Genomic DNA, 17,674 nt, shown 5'->3' with positions numbered 1-17,674 from the left:
TGACCAGTGAAATATTACTCAACCATAAAAAGGAATGAAATCTTGCCATTTGTAATGACATGGATGGCGGCAAAGAGTATAAAGGTAAGTGAAATAAATCAGAGAAAGAAATGTCATGTAATTTCATTCATCTGTGGAATTTAAGAAACAAAACAAGCAAATGGAAAAGAGAGAGAGAGAGAAAGCAAGAAACGACTCTTCACTATAGAGAAAACTGATGGTTACCAGAAGGGAGGCGGGGGGGGGGGATGGGTGAAACAGGTGTGGGGATTAAGGAGTCCACTTATGATGAGCATAGGGGATGTACAGAAGTGTTGAATCATATTGTACACCTGAAACTGATATAACATTGTATGTTAACTAAGTGGAATAAAAACAAAAACTTTAATTAAAAAAATAAAGCCAGTAGGTGATTGTAATGAGCAGTCATGGGTGAGAACCACTGAGAGAAATCTTCCTTTGGAACATGTCTTCAGTGGACTGAGATGAATAGTGTCCCAGCATGGTGGGAACAGTGGCACCTTCTGTCACTCACAGGAAGAGACTTGTAGCCAGAACCATGTATTTATTGATACCTTCCTTTCCCTCACTCCCCCTAACACCTCAGCTGATGCACGTTAGCATAGGCCCACTTCCCCCACCCCAGGCTCCAATGCACCGTTATCCACGCTGCCAAATACTACAGATACAGATCTCCTCAAAATTCATCTAAAATCTTAAGATTTCCCTCATAGAGTCCATACTCTTCCACTTCTACTTTGCATCTAGAGCAATCACTTTGGGCGATTTGGGCACAAGTATCACTCTTATTCTCACTTCTTGTATTGCTTTTGAAGCATGTCACCTATACATGTCTTCATTCTCTAAAGGCCCTGGATCTTCTCAAAGACAGGGAGCCAATACTGATTGAGTCTCATCCTCACCCAGTGAGACTGGGCACACAATAGACACATCTTGCTGAATGAGTAAATAAATAGACAACTTTAATTACTCATCAAGAAACTAATAGACATGAAGGAAAACAAACCAAACCAAACCAAACCAAACCAAACCAAACCAAAAAACCCACACAGCACCACATTTAATCCATAAATGGAGATGGCTGGGCTCTTGCAGGAGCTCAATGAAGCATCTTCTCCAGGAAGAGAACAAAGAAGATGGGGGTTGGGGGTCTGACTCTGGCCCCATTTCTGATGGCTGATCTGCAACTTTTACTCCCATTAACAATTGGAAAACCCATATAAGTTATCGTCTCTTTGCATAGGTGTGCTTGTATGCATTTCTTCATTTCAATAGCGATGTCTTTAAGACCTACAAAAAAAAAAAAAAAAAGAAAAAGACTGCCATTCTCCTCCTCCTTTCTTATACACCAGCTTTGACCCACCCAGGCTGGACTAGAGTAAGATGTAAGCCAGGCCATACTTGTGTGTGTCATCCAACACAACTGTCTCTGGCAGAGACAATGGGCTGGAGTGGTGTCCTCCAACCACAGAGCCTCCAGGTGCCTAAATCCTCTCACAACCTATCTCAATCAAATATTGTTAATAGTTTCCAAACCTTCTTTAAGTAAAAAAATTTCCAAACCATATTACCAATTGGGGGTCTAGCATGTCTTTATAGACATTTAATGCAGATGCAGTAAGAACTTGTTCTTAGCCCTTAGTTCTTATTAATCTTCAAATGACTTTGTGAGGAGCTGCATGTACCTGTGTTGCAGTTATGTGTACCCTCCATGATGAAACATAAATCTAATGTCCTTTTATTCTTGGTTTGAGTCCTCTTTTAAGTATTAACAATAACCATTTAAAAGCTATCATTCTGATGGACTTCCCTCTCTTTCAAAGTGTCTTTAGAAACATCCTAACATATGGCGGTAGCTCTATGTTCTCCGTAATTTCATTTTACTTCCTCTGGGTGGGCGCCATATCCATACCCAGTGATTGCTATTTTAAAGCAAAGAATCACTCTGCTACCTAAATTATAGAAAGCAGAAACATAAGTATCTAAGAGACTAACTGACATGACTAGCCCCTTTAATTTCAACACCTAGGATGAACTCCAAGAAGGCTAAACTCCCGGAGCCAGCAGGCGAAAGTGAGAAGGTAAAGAATAACCATGCAAATAATCCAACCCTCCTGGAATTCTCCCCCCTGCCCTTCATGCTAAACTATACTACTGCTTCTAATTCATTTCTAATTTTTATTTTCAATTTAGAATTTGTGTTGGATTTCTTAAAAGCAAGTAGAATAAATTAAGCTTTACAGTCTCCCTGAAGCAAGTTTATGTTTTACTCATTGCCTTTCTCCAAAGCTTCTACTCTGAAGATTAAAAACCCCAGTGGAGTGGAGAATACAAATTACCCATGTTTAAAAAGAAAACAATGGAAGTTAGAGGAGGATGAAGGTTCATCCAATATGCTGAGCCAACTTCCTCAAAGCTAGCAGAGACTGTTGATAAAACCATGTAAAAATTTATAAATAAATGATAGAATGTGAGAAACTCAGATACATTTTCAGCATGAGGCTACTATAGTATCTTTGTTTCTAAGAAATTTGGACAAAAGCTTGTTTCTCTTCAACACCTACCTTGGGACACATACCCCTAAGCTTATGAGAGAGTACCACTTGTACTGTATCTACACAATATTGCATACTAGAAACGTACCTGTGTTTATGATGCCAGAAAATTCAACACACTTTATCTTATCTGCTGTGCACCACTTGAGCTCATTGTCACACTTTCTTTCCATCACTGCAAAGCACGTTGGGCACTTAAAACCATTGGAGTTGAATTCATCAACATCCTTCTCTTCGAAGTCATTCATCTTAATCTCCCAGGAAGCTGTTTAAAAACAAAACAAAACAAAACAAAACAAAACAAAACAAAACAAAACAGGCTCGCTATTTGTCACAGACAGGCAAACATACCCATGCTCACAAAGCCGACTTAGAACTTGGGTCTGCTCTCTTCACCCTCCCCTACAACCCCTCCCCAGTGTTCTAGAGGTGAGACTCAACAGAGGAGTTGCCACAAAAATCCCTGCCTTCATAGAGCTTGCTTTCTGGTGGGGGAGATAGATGAAAAGAAAGAAAGAAGGAAAATATGTGGTATGTAAGACAATGACAAATACTGGAAAGAGAAATAGAAAGAGTAGGAAGTACAGGGTGTGGTTGCAATTCTTAAGGTGGTCAGGAAAGGTGTCATTGAAAGTATAATTTTATCTATTTATCTATTTATTTATTTTAGAAAGAGACAGAGAGAGCTCAAGTGGGAGGAGGGGCAGAGGGAGTGGGAGAATTCTATGCAGACTCTCTGTTGAGTGTGGAGCCCAATTCAGGGCTTGGTCTCCTAACCCCAAGATCATTACCAGACCCAAAATCAAGAGTTGGATGCTCAACCAACTGAGCCACCCAGGTGCTCCAAAGGGGTAACTGCTAAAATGGAGGCCTAAAACAGATTTACTTCCATTTGCTTGTGCAGAATAATTCAGTCTTATAAAGATCATAGGGCATATATTTCTTACTTAAAAATGTATACAACTAAAAACAAATAAATAAAAGTAAATAAAAACAATGAGAAGGGATAGGAAAAAAATGTGTTCTAAAATTTGCTTTTGCCCCTTGAAGAATGGGGAAAGAAGACCTGCAAAAACAAAAACAAAACAAAACAAAAAGAAAAAAAACTGAATTAAAAAGTAAGCAAAAACCTAAATGGACATTTTCCCAAAGATATAAGAACGGTCATCAGGTATACAAAAAAACGTTCAACATCATTGGTCATTAGGAAAATGCAAATCAAAATCCCCATGACATCACACCTATTAGAATTCCATCAAAAAGACAAGAAATAACAAATGCTGCTGAGGATGTAGAAAAATAGAAACCTTTGTGCACTTCTGTTGGGACTATAAATCGGCACAGTCACTGTATACAACAATTTACAGAATCCCTAGAAAAATTAAAAATAGAACTACTGTTAAAAAAGAAAACCACAGGCCCAAAATGGAGATATGGAGTCACTTAGATTAAGGCCCCATCAGTAAACCAAGCTTTTATACCCAACATAACTGTAGTTTCAACTGTTCAGCAAGGAAATCTTGAACTAGCCAAAAATTGGAAATTTCTGGCCAACACGAGGAGGCCATCACCTGAGAGACTCCTTCCCTTTTAGAGGCTGACCTTGCTGAAACGATGCATTTCTTGCTAATACAGAATCCCTTCTTCTAATGCCCTCTCTCTGCCTTTAAAATTATCTCCTTTCCTTTCCTGCAGCTCTGCAGAGCTCCTCTCTACTTATTATATGGGATGCTGTCTGATTTATAGTGTTTACAGAAGCCAATCAGACCTTCAGATTTACTCGGTTGAATTTGTGTGTTTCTAACAGATTCAGGGAACATGAGAAACACAGGCATGGCACCCTGAAAACCCTTTTGAGTTCACTGTCTTTGAGTTTCTGAGGGCTATGGTAACTACTCGGAGCTCTGCTGTCTTTGCTCCAAGCTCCTGATCTAATTGGTTCTCCAGGCCAGAGTGAATGATCAGTCTATATTGAGAAAAGGGACCAACAGAGTGCCAGTTGTTAGCCCTTAGTTCAGTCATTTAGTGGGGTTTGCTGGCTTAATTCCTTTCCCAGTTCCAGTCTGTAGGGCCCCACCTACTATAGTCCCCTGGGTCAGTCCACTCTGAGGACTGCTGGTGGTGCACACAGGGTCTTCTGTTGGCCCCTTTGCTGTCACTTCTCAAGCTCAGTCAGTCCTTGGTTCTGTTCTCAGAGTCCATGTTGGGAATGGCTGTGGCAGGTGTGCTGGTTCAATCCTGCCCCAGCCCCTAGTTCTTTAGCTACTGCTGGCATCCACACTGCTATCTCCTCAGTACTGCTGGATTCTGTTACTCTGTGCATGATGCAAAGGCTTGGGTAAAAGAAAGGAGTAACTAGGGGCGCCTGGGTGGCTCAGTTGGTTGAGCCCCTTCCTTCAGCTTGGGTAGGGATCCCAGGATTCTGATATTGAGCCCCACGTGGTGTTCCCTGCTCAGTGGGGAGTCTGTTTCTCCCTCTCCCCTTGTTCCTCCCCCATCTTGTGCTCTCTCTTTCAAATAAATAAAATCTTAAAAAAAAGAAAAAGAATAACTAAATAATAAGAGAAGGGGATTTTTAAAATCCAAAGAGTTAAGTGATCCATCTTCTCATACACTGGCTTATTTTGTATCTAAGAACTATGGTCCTGGAAGCCATAAAAATCTGCAAGCTTGTTTTGTGTCCTGAAGAACGTGGCTTGGTAACTGTCAGGCTGGGGTCCCCCCAAATAAGGCCAGATAGAAATGTTAGCTATGCCCTATTCATGACTAGATATAGCTGGACAGAAATGTGGTTTAAACTTCATTTGAAGTTAGGGTCCTACCAAACTGCTGCCAGCCTTCAGGGGAATTACAACCCAGAATTACAATGGCCATTATGAGGAATGTTCCAATTAGATAAGGTCACTTAAGAAGTGTACTTAAAAGCAAAGACTTCAAAATTCCAAAAATAACTTCACTGAAACTCACAGCAAAAAAAAAAAAAAAAAAAAAAGTGATAAAAATTTAAAAAGACATAAGACATACCTAGCACAAAAGACTGTAAGACTGACATAATCTTACTGCTTCCCTCTACCCTCCTTTATTTCAATCCTCATTCCAGTTATCCTCTGAATTGTCTTTGCATGACCATAAACAAAAGTTCTATCTACCTTTAGAGGAGGGCCCCTGATGGGTCCCTACCAGAGTTGGTGAGATACTAAAGGATTTCTTGATAAACTTCTACATTACTCTTTTAATCAGTCAAGGGAAAACTAAAAGTAAAAAATAAACAAATACAACTAAAAAAATCAACATATGTAGCTACATGTTCTTCCTTGAATATCACATTCAGGCTGGAACTCAATTCTTGGTGTAATTAAAAGCAACTGTCCTTATTTTACAAACCATCGCAAAACTAGAAAAGTAATTCTAGAAGCAATTCATAGTTCACCTCTTCCTTTACCAAATCCAAAACCTCCTCTATTTATCTCAAAAGGCTTTTAAATTATTGGCCTTAGAAAACCAAAGTCACTCACGGGGGAACTTACATTCTTTATCTATCACTTGTTATAAAAATAATCATGTCTTTAAAATATAAATCCAGGCCACCTGAGACCAAAGGAGAAAAAAAGAAAGAACAGAGGCTTTTTAAAAATATGAACTGCCAAAAGGACTCTCCTGACAAACCCAACACCTCAGCCTCAAGATTTCTTCCAGGGACGAACACAAATCTCAAAAATCTTCTACACAAATATTGATAATGACAAGATATCTCTATCTGTATATTTATGTCAATTGTATCTATTGTGAATATATGGCATTTTCTACCTCTAACATATTGTTAAAATTAACCTGTAAAACAACTCTAAGTCAGTTTAAAGAAAAGTAAGCAATTAGATAATTTTATAATTCACAAAAATTCTTAAAAATAAGGGTGCCGGGCTGGCACAGTTCTTGGGTTCATGAACCAGTCACACACTGGTTCTTAGGTTCATGAGTTCCAGCCCCATGTTGGGTGTAGAAGTTACTTATAGATAAATACAACTTTTTAAAAATTCTCAAAAATAGGGGATCCCTGGGTGGCTCAGTAGTTTAGCCCCTGCCTTCAGCACAGGGCATGATCCTGGGGTCCCCGGATCAAGTCCCACATTGGGATCCCTGCATGGAGCCTGTTTCGCCCTCAGCCTGTGTCTCTGCCTCTCTTTTCTCATGAATAAATAAATAAAATCTTTAAAAAAATAAAAATAAAAAATAAAAATTCTCCAAAATAAAATGAAAACAATGAATGAAAATGAATTTCAGGAGCGGGCAAGATGACAGAAGAGTAGGGTCCCCAAATCACCTGTCCCCCCAAATTACCTAGATAACCTTCAAATCATTCTGAAAATCTACGAATTCGGCCTGAGATTTAAAGAGAGAACAGCGGAAAAGCTACAGTGAGAAGAGTTTGTGCTTCTATCAAGGTAGGAAGACGGGGAAAAAGAAATAAACAAAAGGCCTCCAAGGGGGAGGGGCCCCGAGGAGCCGGGCTTAGGCCGGGGCGAGTGTCCCCAGGACAGGAGAGCCCCGTCCCGGAGGAGCAGGAGCTGCACCAACCTTCCTGGGCGGAAAGGGGCCCGCAGGGAGGTGGAGCAGGACCCAGGAGGGCGGGGATGCCCTCGGGCTCCCTGGGACACTAACAGGCACCTGCGCCCCGGGAGATGCGCCGAGCTCCCTAAGGGCTGCAGCGCGCACGGCGGGACCCAGAGCAGCTCGGAGGGGCTCGGGCGGCGGCTCCGCGGAGGGGGCTGCGGGGCGGGAGCGAATCCAACAGCGCAGGCCCCGGAGCACAGGGTGCCGGGACACAGCCCAGGATCCGGCCTCCCCCGGGACAGGCAGAGGTCGGGAGGGCCCAGGACAGCGAGGACGCTCCTGCCCCGAGCTGAGCAGATCAGCGGCACCGCCCCGGAGCCTCCAGACCCTGCAGACGGAGAGCCCCGGAGCTACTGCGGGGGCTGAATCCAGGTTTCCTGAGCTGCTGTAGCCACTGGGGCTGTTCCTCCTGGGGCCTCACGGGGTGAACAACCCCCACTGAGGCCTGCACCAGGCAGGGGGCAGAGCAGCTCCCCCAAGTGCTAACACCTGAAAATCAGCACAACGGGCCCCTCCCCCAGAAGACCAGCTAGAGGACAAGTTCCAGGGGAAGTCAAGGAACTTAAAGTGTACAGAATCAGAAGATACTCCCCCGTGTTTTTTTTTTCTTTTTGATTTCTGATTGCTTCCCCCACCTTTTTTTTCACCTTTCTTTCTTTTTCTGTCTCTTTTTCTTCTCTTTTTTCCTTTTTTCTTTTTCTCTTTTTTTTCCTTTTCTCTCTCTCTTTTTTTCTCCTTTTCCCAATACAACTTATTTTTGGCCACTCTGCACTGAGCAAAATGACTAGAAGGAAAACCTCACCTCAAAAGAAAGAATCACAAACAGTCCTCTCTCCCACAGAGTTACAAAATCTGGATTACAATTCAATGTCAGAAAGCCAATTCAGAAGTACTATTATACAGCTACTGGTGGCTCTAGAAAAAAAGCATAAAGGACTCAAGAGACTTCATGACTGCAGAATGTAGATCCAATCAGGCAGAAATTAAAAATCAATTGAATGAGATGCAATCCAAACTAGAAGTCCTAATGACAAGGGTTAACAAGGTGGAAGAACGAGTGAGTGACATAGAAGACAAGTTGATGGCAAAGAGAGAAACTGAGGAAAAAAGAGACAAACAATTAAAAGACCATGAAGACAGATTAAGGGAAATAAACGACAGCCTGAGGAAGAAAAACCTACATTTAATTGGGGTTCCTGAGGGCGCCGAAAGGGACAGAGGTCCAGAATATGTATTTGAACAAATCATAGCTGAGAACTTCCCTAATCTGGGAAGGGAAACAGGCATTCAGATCCAGGAAATAGAGAGATCCCCCCCTAAAATCAATAAAAACCGTTCAACACCTAGACATTTAATAGTGAGGCTTGCAAATTCCAAAGATAAAGAGAAGATCCTTAAGGCAGCAAGAGACAAGAAATCCCTGACTTTTATGGGGAGGAATATTAGGGTAACAGCAGACCTCTCCACAGAGACCTGGCAGGCCAGAAAGGGCTGGCAGGATATATTCAGGGTCCTAATGAGAAGAACATGCAACCAAGAATACTTTATCCAGCAAGCTCTCATTCAAAATGGAAGGAGAGATGAAGAGCTTCCAAGACAAGCAGGAACTGAAAGAATATGTGACCTCCAAACCAGCTCTGCAAGAAATTTTAAGGGGGACTCTTAAAATTCCCATTTAAGAAGAAGTTCAGTGGAACAATCCACAAAAACAAGGACTGAATAGATATCATGGTGACACTAAACTCATATCTGTCAATAGTAACTCTGAACGTGAACGGGCTTAATGACCCCATCAAAAGGCGCAGGGTTTCAGACTGGATAAAAAAGCAGGACCCATCTATTTGCTGTCTACAAGAGACTCATTTTAGACAGAAGGACACCTACAGCCTGAAAATAAAAGGTTGGAGAACCATTTACCATTCAAGTGGTCCTCAAAAGAAAGCAGGGGTAGCCATCCTTATATCAGATAAACTAAAATTTACCCCGAAGACTGCAGTGAGAGATGAAGAGAGACACTATCTCATACTTAAAGGATCTATCCAACAAGAGGACTTAACAATCCTCAATATATATGCCCCGAATGTGGGAGCTGCCAAATATTTAAATCAATTAATAACCAAAATGAAGAAATACTTAAATAATAATACACTTATACTTGGTGACTTCAATCTAGCTCTTTCTACACTCGATAGGTCTTCTAAGCACAACATCTCCAAGGTAACGAGAGCTTTAAATGATACACTGGACCAGATGGATTTCACAGATATCTACAGAACTTTACATCCAAACTCAACTGAATACACATTCTTCTCAAGTGCACATGGAACTTTCTCCAGAATAGACCACATACTGGGTCACAAATCGGGTATGAACTGATACCAAAAGATTGGGATTGTCCCCTGCATATTCTCAGACCATAATGCCTTGAAATTAGAACTAAATCACAACAAGAAGTTTGGAAGGACCTCAAACACGTGGAGGTTAAGGACCATCCTGCTAAAAGATGAAAGGGTCAACCAGGAAATTAAGGAAGAATTAAAAAGATTCGTGGAAACTAATGAGAATGAAGACACAACCGTTCAAAATCTTTGGGATGCAGCAAAAGCAGTCCTGAGGGGGAAATACATCGCAATACAAGCATCCATTCAAAAACTGGAAAGAACTCAAATACAAAAGCTAACCTTACACATAAAGGAGCTACAGAAAAAACAGCAGATGGCCCCTACGCCCAGCAGAAGAAGAGAGTTAATTAAAATTCAAGCAGAACTCAATGAAATCGAGACCAGAAGAACTGTGGAACAGGACAACAGAACCGGGAGGTGGTTCTTTGAAAGAATTAATAAGATAGATAAACCATTAGCCAGCCTTATTAAAAAGAAGAGAGAGAAGACTCAAATTAATAAAATCATGAATGAGAAAGGAGAGATCACTACCAACACCAAGGAAATACAAACGATTTTAAAAAAATATTATGAACAGCTATATGCCAATAAATTAGGCAATCTAGAAGAAATGGACGCATTTCTGGAAAGCCACAAACTACCAAAACTGGAACAGGAAGAAATAGAAAACCTGAACAGGCCAATAATCAGGGAGGAAATTGAAGCAGTCATCAAAAACCTCCCAAGACACAAGAGTCCAGGGCCAGATGGCTTCCCAGGGGAATTCTATCAAACGTTTAAAGAAGAAACTATACCTATTCTCCTAAAGCTGTTTGGAAAGATAGAAAGAGATGGAGTACTTCCAAATTCGTTCTATGAGGCCAGCATCACCTTAATTCCAAAACCAGACAAAGACCCCACCAAAAAGGAGAATTACAGACCAATATACCTGATGAACATGGATGCAAAAATTCTCAACAAGATACTAGACAATAGGATCCAACAACACATTAAGAAAATTATTCACCATGACCAAGTAGGATTTATCCCTGGGACACAAGGCTGGTTCAACACTCCTAAAACAATCAATGTGATTCATCATATCAGCAAGAGAAAAACCAAGAACCATATGATCCTCTCATTAGATGCAGAGAAAGCATTTGACAAAATACAGCATCCATTCCTGATCAAAACTCTTCAGAGTGTAGGGATAGAGGGAACTTTCCTCGACATCTTAAAAACCATCTACGAAAAGCCCACAGCATATATCATTCTCAACGGGGAAGCACTGGGAGCCTTTCCCGTAAGATCAGGAACAAGACAGGGATGTCCACTCTCACCACTGCTATTCAACATAGTACTGGAAGTCCTAGCCTCAGCAATCAGACAACAAAAAGACATTAAAGGCATTCAAATTGGCAAAGAAGAAGTCAAACTGTCCCTCTTCGCCGATGACATGATACTCTACATCGAAAACCCAAAAGCCTCCACCCCAAGATTGCTAGAACTCATACAGCAATTTGGCAGTGTGGCAGGATACAAAATCAATGCCCAGAAATCAGTGGCATTTCTATACACTAATAATGAGACTGAAGAAGCAGAAATTAAGGAGTCAATCCCATTTTCAATTGCACCCAAAATCATGAGGTACCTAGGAATAAACCTAACTAAAGAGGGAAAGGATCTATACCCGAAAAACTACAGAACACTTCTAAAATAAATTGAGGAAGACACAAAGAGATGGAAAAATATTCCATGCTCATGGATTGGAAGAATTAATATTGTGAAAATGTTACCCAGGGCAATTTACACGTTTAATGCAATCCCTATCAAAATACCATGGACTTTCTTCAGAGAGTTAGAGCACATTATTTTAAGATTTGTGTGGAATCAGAAAAGACCCTAAATAGCCAGGGGAATTTTAAAAAAGAAAACCATACCTGGGGGCATCACAATGCCAGATTTCAGGTTGTACTACAAAGCTGTGGTCATCAAGACAGTGTGGTACTGACACAAAAACAGACACATAGATCAATGGAACAGAGTAGAGAACCCAGAACTGGACCCTGAACTTTATGGTCAACTAATATTCGATAAAGGAGGAAAGACTATCCATTGGAAGAAAGACAGTCTCTTCAATAAATGGTGTTGGAAAAATTGGACATCCACATGCAGAAGAATGAAACTAGACCACTGTCTTTCACCATACATAAAGATAAACTCAAAATGGATGAAAGATCTAAATGTGAGACAAGATTCCATCAAAATCCTAGAGGAGAACACAGGCTTTTTGAACTCTTGGGGTTCAAGAACAACCCTTTTTGAACAATCCTTTTTGAACTCGGCCACAGTAACTTCTTGCAAGATACATCCACGAAGGCAAAAGCAACAAAAGCAAAAATGAAGTATTGGGACTTCGTCAAGATAAGAAGCTTTTGCACAGCAAAGGATACAGTCAACAAAACTAAAAGACAACCTACAGAATGGGAGAAGATATTTGCAATTGACATATCAGATAAAAGGCTAGTTTCCAAGATCTATAAAGAACTTATTCAACTCAACACCAAAGAAACAAACAATCCAATCATGAAATGGGCAAAAGACATGAAGAGAAATCTCACAGAGGAAGACATAGACATGGCCAACATGCACATGAGAAAATGCTCTGCATCAGTTGCCATCAGGGAAATACAAATCAAAACCACAATGAGATACCTCTCACACCAGTGAGAATGGGGAAAATTAACAAGGCTGGAAACAACAAATGTTGGAGAGGATGTGGAGAAAAGGGAACCCTCTTACACTGTTGGTGGGAATGTGAACTGGTGCAGCCACTCTGGAAAACTGTGTGGAGGTTCCTCAAAGAGTTAAAAATAGACCTGCCCTACGACCCAGCAATTGCACTGCTGGGGATTTACCCCAAAGGTTCAGATGCAATGAAACGCCGGGACACCTGCACCCCGATGTTTCTAGCAGCAACGTCCACAATAACCAAATTGTGGAAGGAGCCTCCGTGTCCATCGAAAGATGAATGGATAAAGAAGATGTGGTTTATGTATAAAATGGAATATTCCTCAGCCATTAGAAACGACAAATACTCACCATTTGCTTCAACGTGGATGGAACTGGAGGGTATTATGCTGAGTGAAGTAAGTCAATCGGAGAAGGACAAACAGTGTATGTTCTCATTCATTTGGGGAATATAAATAATAGTGAAAGGGAATATAAGGGAAGGAAGTAGAAATGTGTGGGAAATATCAGAAAGGGAGACAGAACATAAAGACTCCTAACTCTGGGAAACGAACTAGGGGTGGTGGAAGGGGTGGAGGGCAGGCGGTGGGGGTGAGTGGGTGACGGGCACTGAGGGGGACACTTGAGGGGATGTGCACTGGATGTTATTCTGTATGTTGGTAAATTGAACACCAATAAAAAATTAATTTATTAAATAAAATGAATTTCAGGTTCATGTGATCTAGGAAAATATTTGGTAATAAAGTTAATTTAAGTTTGTGGGTTTACTTAAAACAGCGGTGTCTTTAGAGTTGTAAACATTAAATATAAAATGTTTATTCTATAGGTTTACTGAAATAAAATAAGCTCTGAGGGGGGCACTTGACGGGATGAGCACTGGATGTTATACTATATGTTGGTAAATTGAACTCCAATAAAAAAAATACAAATAAAATAAAATAAGCTCATGTTATCTCTGTTACAAAACATGTCAATAATAGTTTGGTATAATGAAACTCTCACTTAAAAACAGCTTTCAAAATCGTTTTGGCAACTTGAAACTTTTAAAGTTTTGCTAAGTTATTATCCAAATAAGATAATGTAGCATTAATTACTGAACTTTTGGCTTCCTTATTACACAGAAATTAAAGATAAATTTGGATCTCTTAGCAAACATTTTTTGTGCTTTAGTTAAAGATTGTACTATTAGAAAGCACATTTCCAGAAATTATGAAATGTGGGATGACTGGGTGGCTCAGGGGTTGAGCATCTGCCTTTGGCTCAGGTCATGATCCTGGGAGTCCCAGGATCAAGTCCCACATTGGGCTCCTCATAGGGAGTCTGCTTCTCCCTCTGCCTATGTCTCTTCTTCTGTCTCATATTTATGAAAAGAATAAATAAAATATAAAAAAGAAAAATCATGGGATCCCTGGGTGGCGCAGTGGTTTAGAGCCTGCCTTTGGCCCAGGGCGCGATCCTGGAGACCTGGGATCGAATCCCACATCGGGCTCCCGGTGCATGGAGCCTGCTTCTCCCTCTGCCTATGTCTCTGCCTCTCTCTCTCTGTGTGTGACTATCATAAATAAAAAATAAAAATAAAAATAAAAAAAAAAGAAAAAAAAGAAAAATCATCAAATGTATTTTTAAATTTGCTAATTTAAAGATTAGTGATATAACAGTTCACAATTTCTTACTTAGTATTTGCTAGAAATTAAATTTTCTAAGAGTTAAGAATTCTAATTAATGTATGTGGTTAAAGGTACTAGAAACAGCTAGAGATGTTCATCTCTACGTGAAAGTTAAGTAAGATATATGCTTTCAGGAAAAGAAGGTATAAGGAATGGAAATGCATTGTGTTGGTGGCGATGAAAAAATAATTTTGTCCTAAAATGAGGCTGATTATTTAAAGAGGGAAAACTTAGGATAAAATTTGAATGTTAAAAAAGAAAATTAAAAAGCTATAGAGGATTTGTGAAAAAAGATTCTTTGAAAAGGAATTTTGATATGTGGTCAAGCTGGCTAAGATTATGTTATTGAAGAATGAATTTTAATATCAAAAGTACACTAGTAGAAAATTAAAATTTGGTTTTCTTTTTCTAAAAGGACAAAGGTTTTCTTTTTGTATATTTTTTTATGGAGTTCGATTTGCCAACATATAACACCCAGTGCTCATCCTGTCAGGAGTGCCCCCCTCAGTGCCCATCACCCAGTCACCCTGTCCCCCGACTCACCTCCCTTTCCAATACCCCTGTTTCGTTTCCCAGAGTTAGGTGTCTCTCATGTCCTGTCACACTCACTGATACTTCCCACTCATTTTCTCTCCTTTCCCCTATAATCCCTTTCACTATTTCTTATATTCCCCAAATGAATGAGACCATATAATGTTTGTCCTTCTCCACTGACTTCACTCAGCATAATCCCCTCCAGTTCCATCCATGTTGAAGCAAATGGTGTGTTTGTTGTTTCTAATGGATGAGTAATATCCCAATGTATACATAGACCACATCTTCTTTATCCATTCATCTTTCCTCTTTCTCCACATCCTCTCCAACATTTGTTGTCTTGTTAATCTCTCGATGGACACAAGGCTCCTTCCATAGTTTGGCTATTGTGGATATTGCTGCTATAAACATCGGGGTGCAGGTGTCCCGGTGTTTCACTGCATCTGAATCTTTGGGGTAAATCCCCAGCAGTGCAATTGCTGGGTCATAGGGCGGATCTATTTTTAACTCTTTGAGGAATCTCCACACAGTTTTCCAGAGTGGCTGTACCAGGTTACATTCCCACCAACAGTGCAAGAGGGTTGCCCTTTCTCCACATCCTCTCCAACATTTGTTGTTTCCTGCCTTGTTAATTTTCACCATCCTCACTGGTGTGAGGTGGTATCTCATTGTGGTTTGATTTGTATTTTCCTGATGGCAAGTGATGCGGAGCATTTTCTTATGTGCTTGTTGGCCATGTCTATGAAGGACAAGGTTTTTTGAACTATTGGCTTGCTCTTAATAAGAGATTACAGAGTTTTTAATTATTTTTTTACCTTTCAAAATTAACTGCTTAGAAAATAGGTATTTTCTATTTTATTAAAATAATATTCTGTGCTTAATGATATCTTTATCATCAGTCTTTAAATAAGAAAACAGGAGTCTTTTTAATATTAAAAAAGCTAAATTTTACTCACAATTATGTAACTTTCTGTATTTGCCTGTGAAGTCTTTGTCACTTTGGTTAAATAGAACTAAGTATCATATCACAGCCACCTATTATCCTATTAGTCAAGTGTCCAAAACCTTTTGATATTTTTTACAAAGTTCTTCAAATCAAATTTAAAATGAAGTCCTTTGACCACAAATCAACTCTGAAATTTCCAGAGGGTCATCAGAACATTCAAAGGGTTGTTCTTTCTTGTTATAAAAAGGGAACTAAACAATAATGAGGCTTATTTGGCATGTTAAATTACATGGGAAGCATTGTCAAGTAGGTGAAGCTAAATCTTATATAGTTTATGTAAATATTATTAATATGTGTACTAGACATTGTGTAAAATATCTAAAATTGTGGTATGTCCTGATGTAATATTATCAGCCATAATTCTAATTATTATTTTAAAATGTTATATGTTACAAGAATGACCAAATTTGTTCATCACTTGCATTGTAATGAGCTCTAATCAGACCTTTATGCCATATTTAAGAGTTTTAAATAAATAAACAGTAACTTATAGTTACTGTTTTACATAGAAGTTTTCAATGGGGATAAAAATGTGTTTTATTTTCAAATAAATTCATAAAAAGGAATATGATAATTACTCTAGAATACAATTTTCTGATCATTTCAGCACATAAAACTGAATTGGGTAAAAATTTCTAAAACTAGTGGAAAAACTGGATTGTGACAGAACAAAATTTAATAATGGGACCAAATGAACTGAATTTTAATTTTTATGACTTAAGACATTGATGATTCTCTAATGTTGTTTCTCTAGATTTTGAAAAGTGTTTTTCTGTTTTCTCTTAAGCTATCAACAGTTTGGTAAGGTATCTTGTGAACAAAGATGAAACATTTACTTTTTCTCCCTACCTGATTTCTCCAAAATTCAAAACTCTTTGAGAATTCTTTTTATGGTAAGATAATTAGTTGTTTACATACGTTCAATGAGAATCTGTTTTCCTCATAATAGGACAGTGATTATATCATCAAAACTTTGACTGGAATATCATCTTCAGAAGAGAGGTACATCAACTTGAATAAGATCATGTCACAGATAGACCCCAGGACCTGGCCTCTATTGCCCATCTGCTTGGACTCACCAACCTCATCTTGTATTTTCACCTAAGCTCTTCTTTCTGACTTTCCTCTTGACTCAGGTAAAAGAAACCAGAAACTACTCCCCAGGTGATGGTGATTGCCCTGACAAGTCCTCCTGCCCCAGACCATGCAGACCATTTGAGCTAAATCTGACTCATGCCTGTGCAGATGGACCATGGGGGGAGGTCTAGAATACCTGCAGTTACCTTTACTTCATTATAATAGTAAAAGCTCTGCCCAAGGAGGAGCTTCAGCCTCATTTACTAACATACAGGGCATGTATAGGCTTGTGTCTGTAAGTTGCATGTGTGACCTTACCTGCCTCTACATAGGGTGAAAAGGCTTCCTTATCTAAATATTCATCCTAATCCTAAACAAAAGGAACACATTCATCCACCCTCTGGAAGTCATAGTTTGGAAGCCATACCCTGTGATCTCATTATCTGCTGCAAATAAAAATTTTCCTTGTGTGACGAACAGCTTGATGCATTTTCTGACTCACCATGGAGTGAACTCATGTTAATTAGTTCACAATCAGTCAGTGTTAGGAACTAAAGAGGAAAAAAAAAAAAAAAAGGAACTAAAAATGAGTTTACTGAGCTAAAAAGCCCCATGAAGGGGATCCCTGGGTGGCACAGTGGTTTGGCGCCTGCCTTTGGCCCAGGGCGCGATCCTGGAGACCCGGGATCGAATCCCACGTCGGGCTCCCGGTGCATGGAGCCTGCTTCTCCCTCTGCCTGTGTCTCTGCCTCTCTCTATATATATATATATATCATGAATAAATAAATAAAATCTTAAAAAAAAAAAAAAGCCCCATGAAAAGAAATCAACATGGTACCTTGGCTTAGAAGCTTCCCAGTAGAATTTATCCCAAAGATACAGATGCAGTGAAACTCCGGGGCACCTGCACCCCGATGTTTATAGCAGCTATGTCCACAATAGCCAAACTGTGGAAGGAGCCTCGGTGTCCATCAGAAGATGAATGCATAAAGAAGATGTGGTCTCTGTATACTATGGAATATTACTCAGCCATGAGAAACGACAAATACCCACCATTTGCTTCGATGTGGA

At 39.8% G+C, this 17,674-nt stretch overlaps 1 protein-coding gene across 1 annotated transcript in view; it reads right to left on the bottom strand.

Moving 5' to 3' along the window:
- Positions 1–962: 962 nt before the first annotated feature.
- Positions 963–17,674, bottom strand: part of LOC140599622 (uncharacterized) — a 122,379-nt gene continuing 105,667 nt past the window's right edge. Inside the window, exons 5-6 of the mRNA XM_072762997.1 lie at positions 2,665–2,841; positions 963–1,311 (exon numbers count right to left, since the gene is read on the bottom strand). Coding sequence (XP_072619098.1) covers positions 1,121–1,311; positions 2,665–2,841 — 368 coding nt within the window. The 3' untranslated portion in view covers positions 963–1,120. The remainder of the gene's footprint in view (positions 1,312–2,664; positions 2,842–17,674) is intronic.

Source organism: Vulpes vulpes, chromosome 7 (assembly GCF_048418805.1).
Source record: "Vulpes vulpes isolate BD-2025 chromosome 7, VulVul3, whole genome shotgun sequence".
Lineage (NCBI taxonomy): Eukaryota > Metazoa > Chordata > Mammalia > Carnivora > Canidae > Vulpes > Vulpes vulpes.
This window is presented reverse-complemented; position numbering and strand designations above follow the sequence as displayed.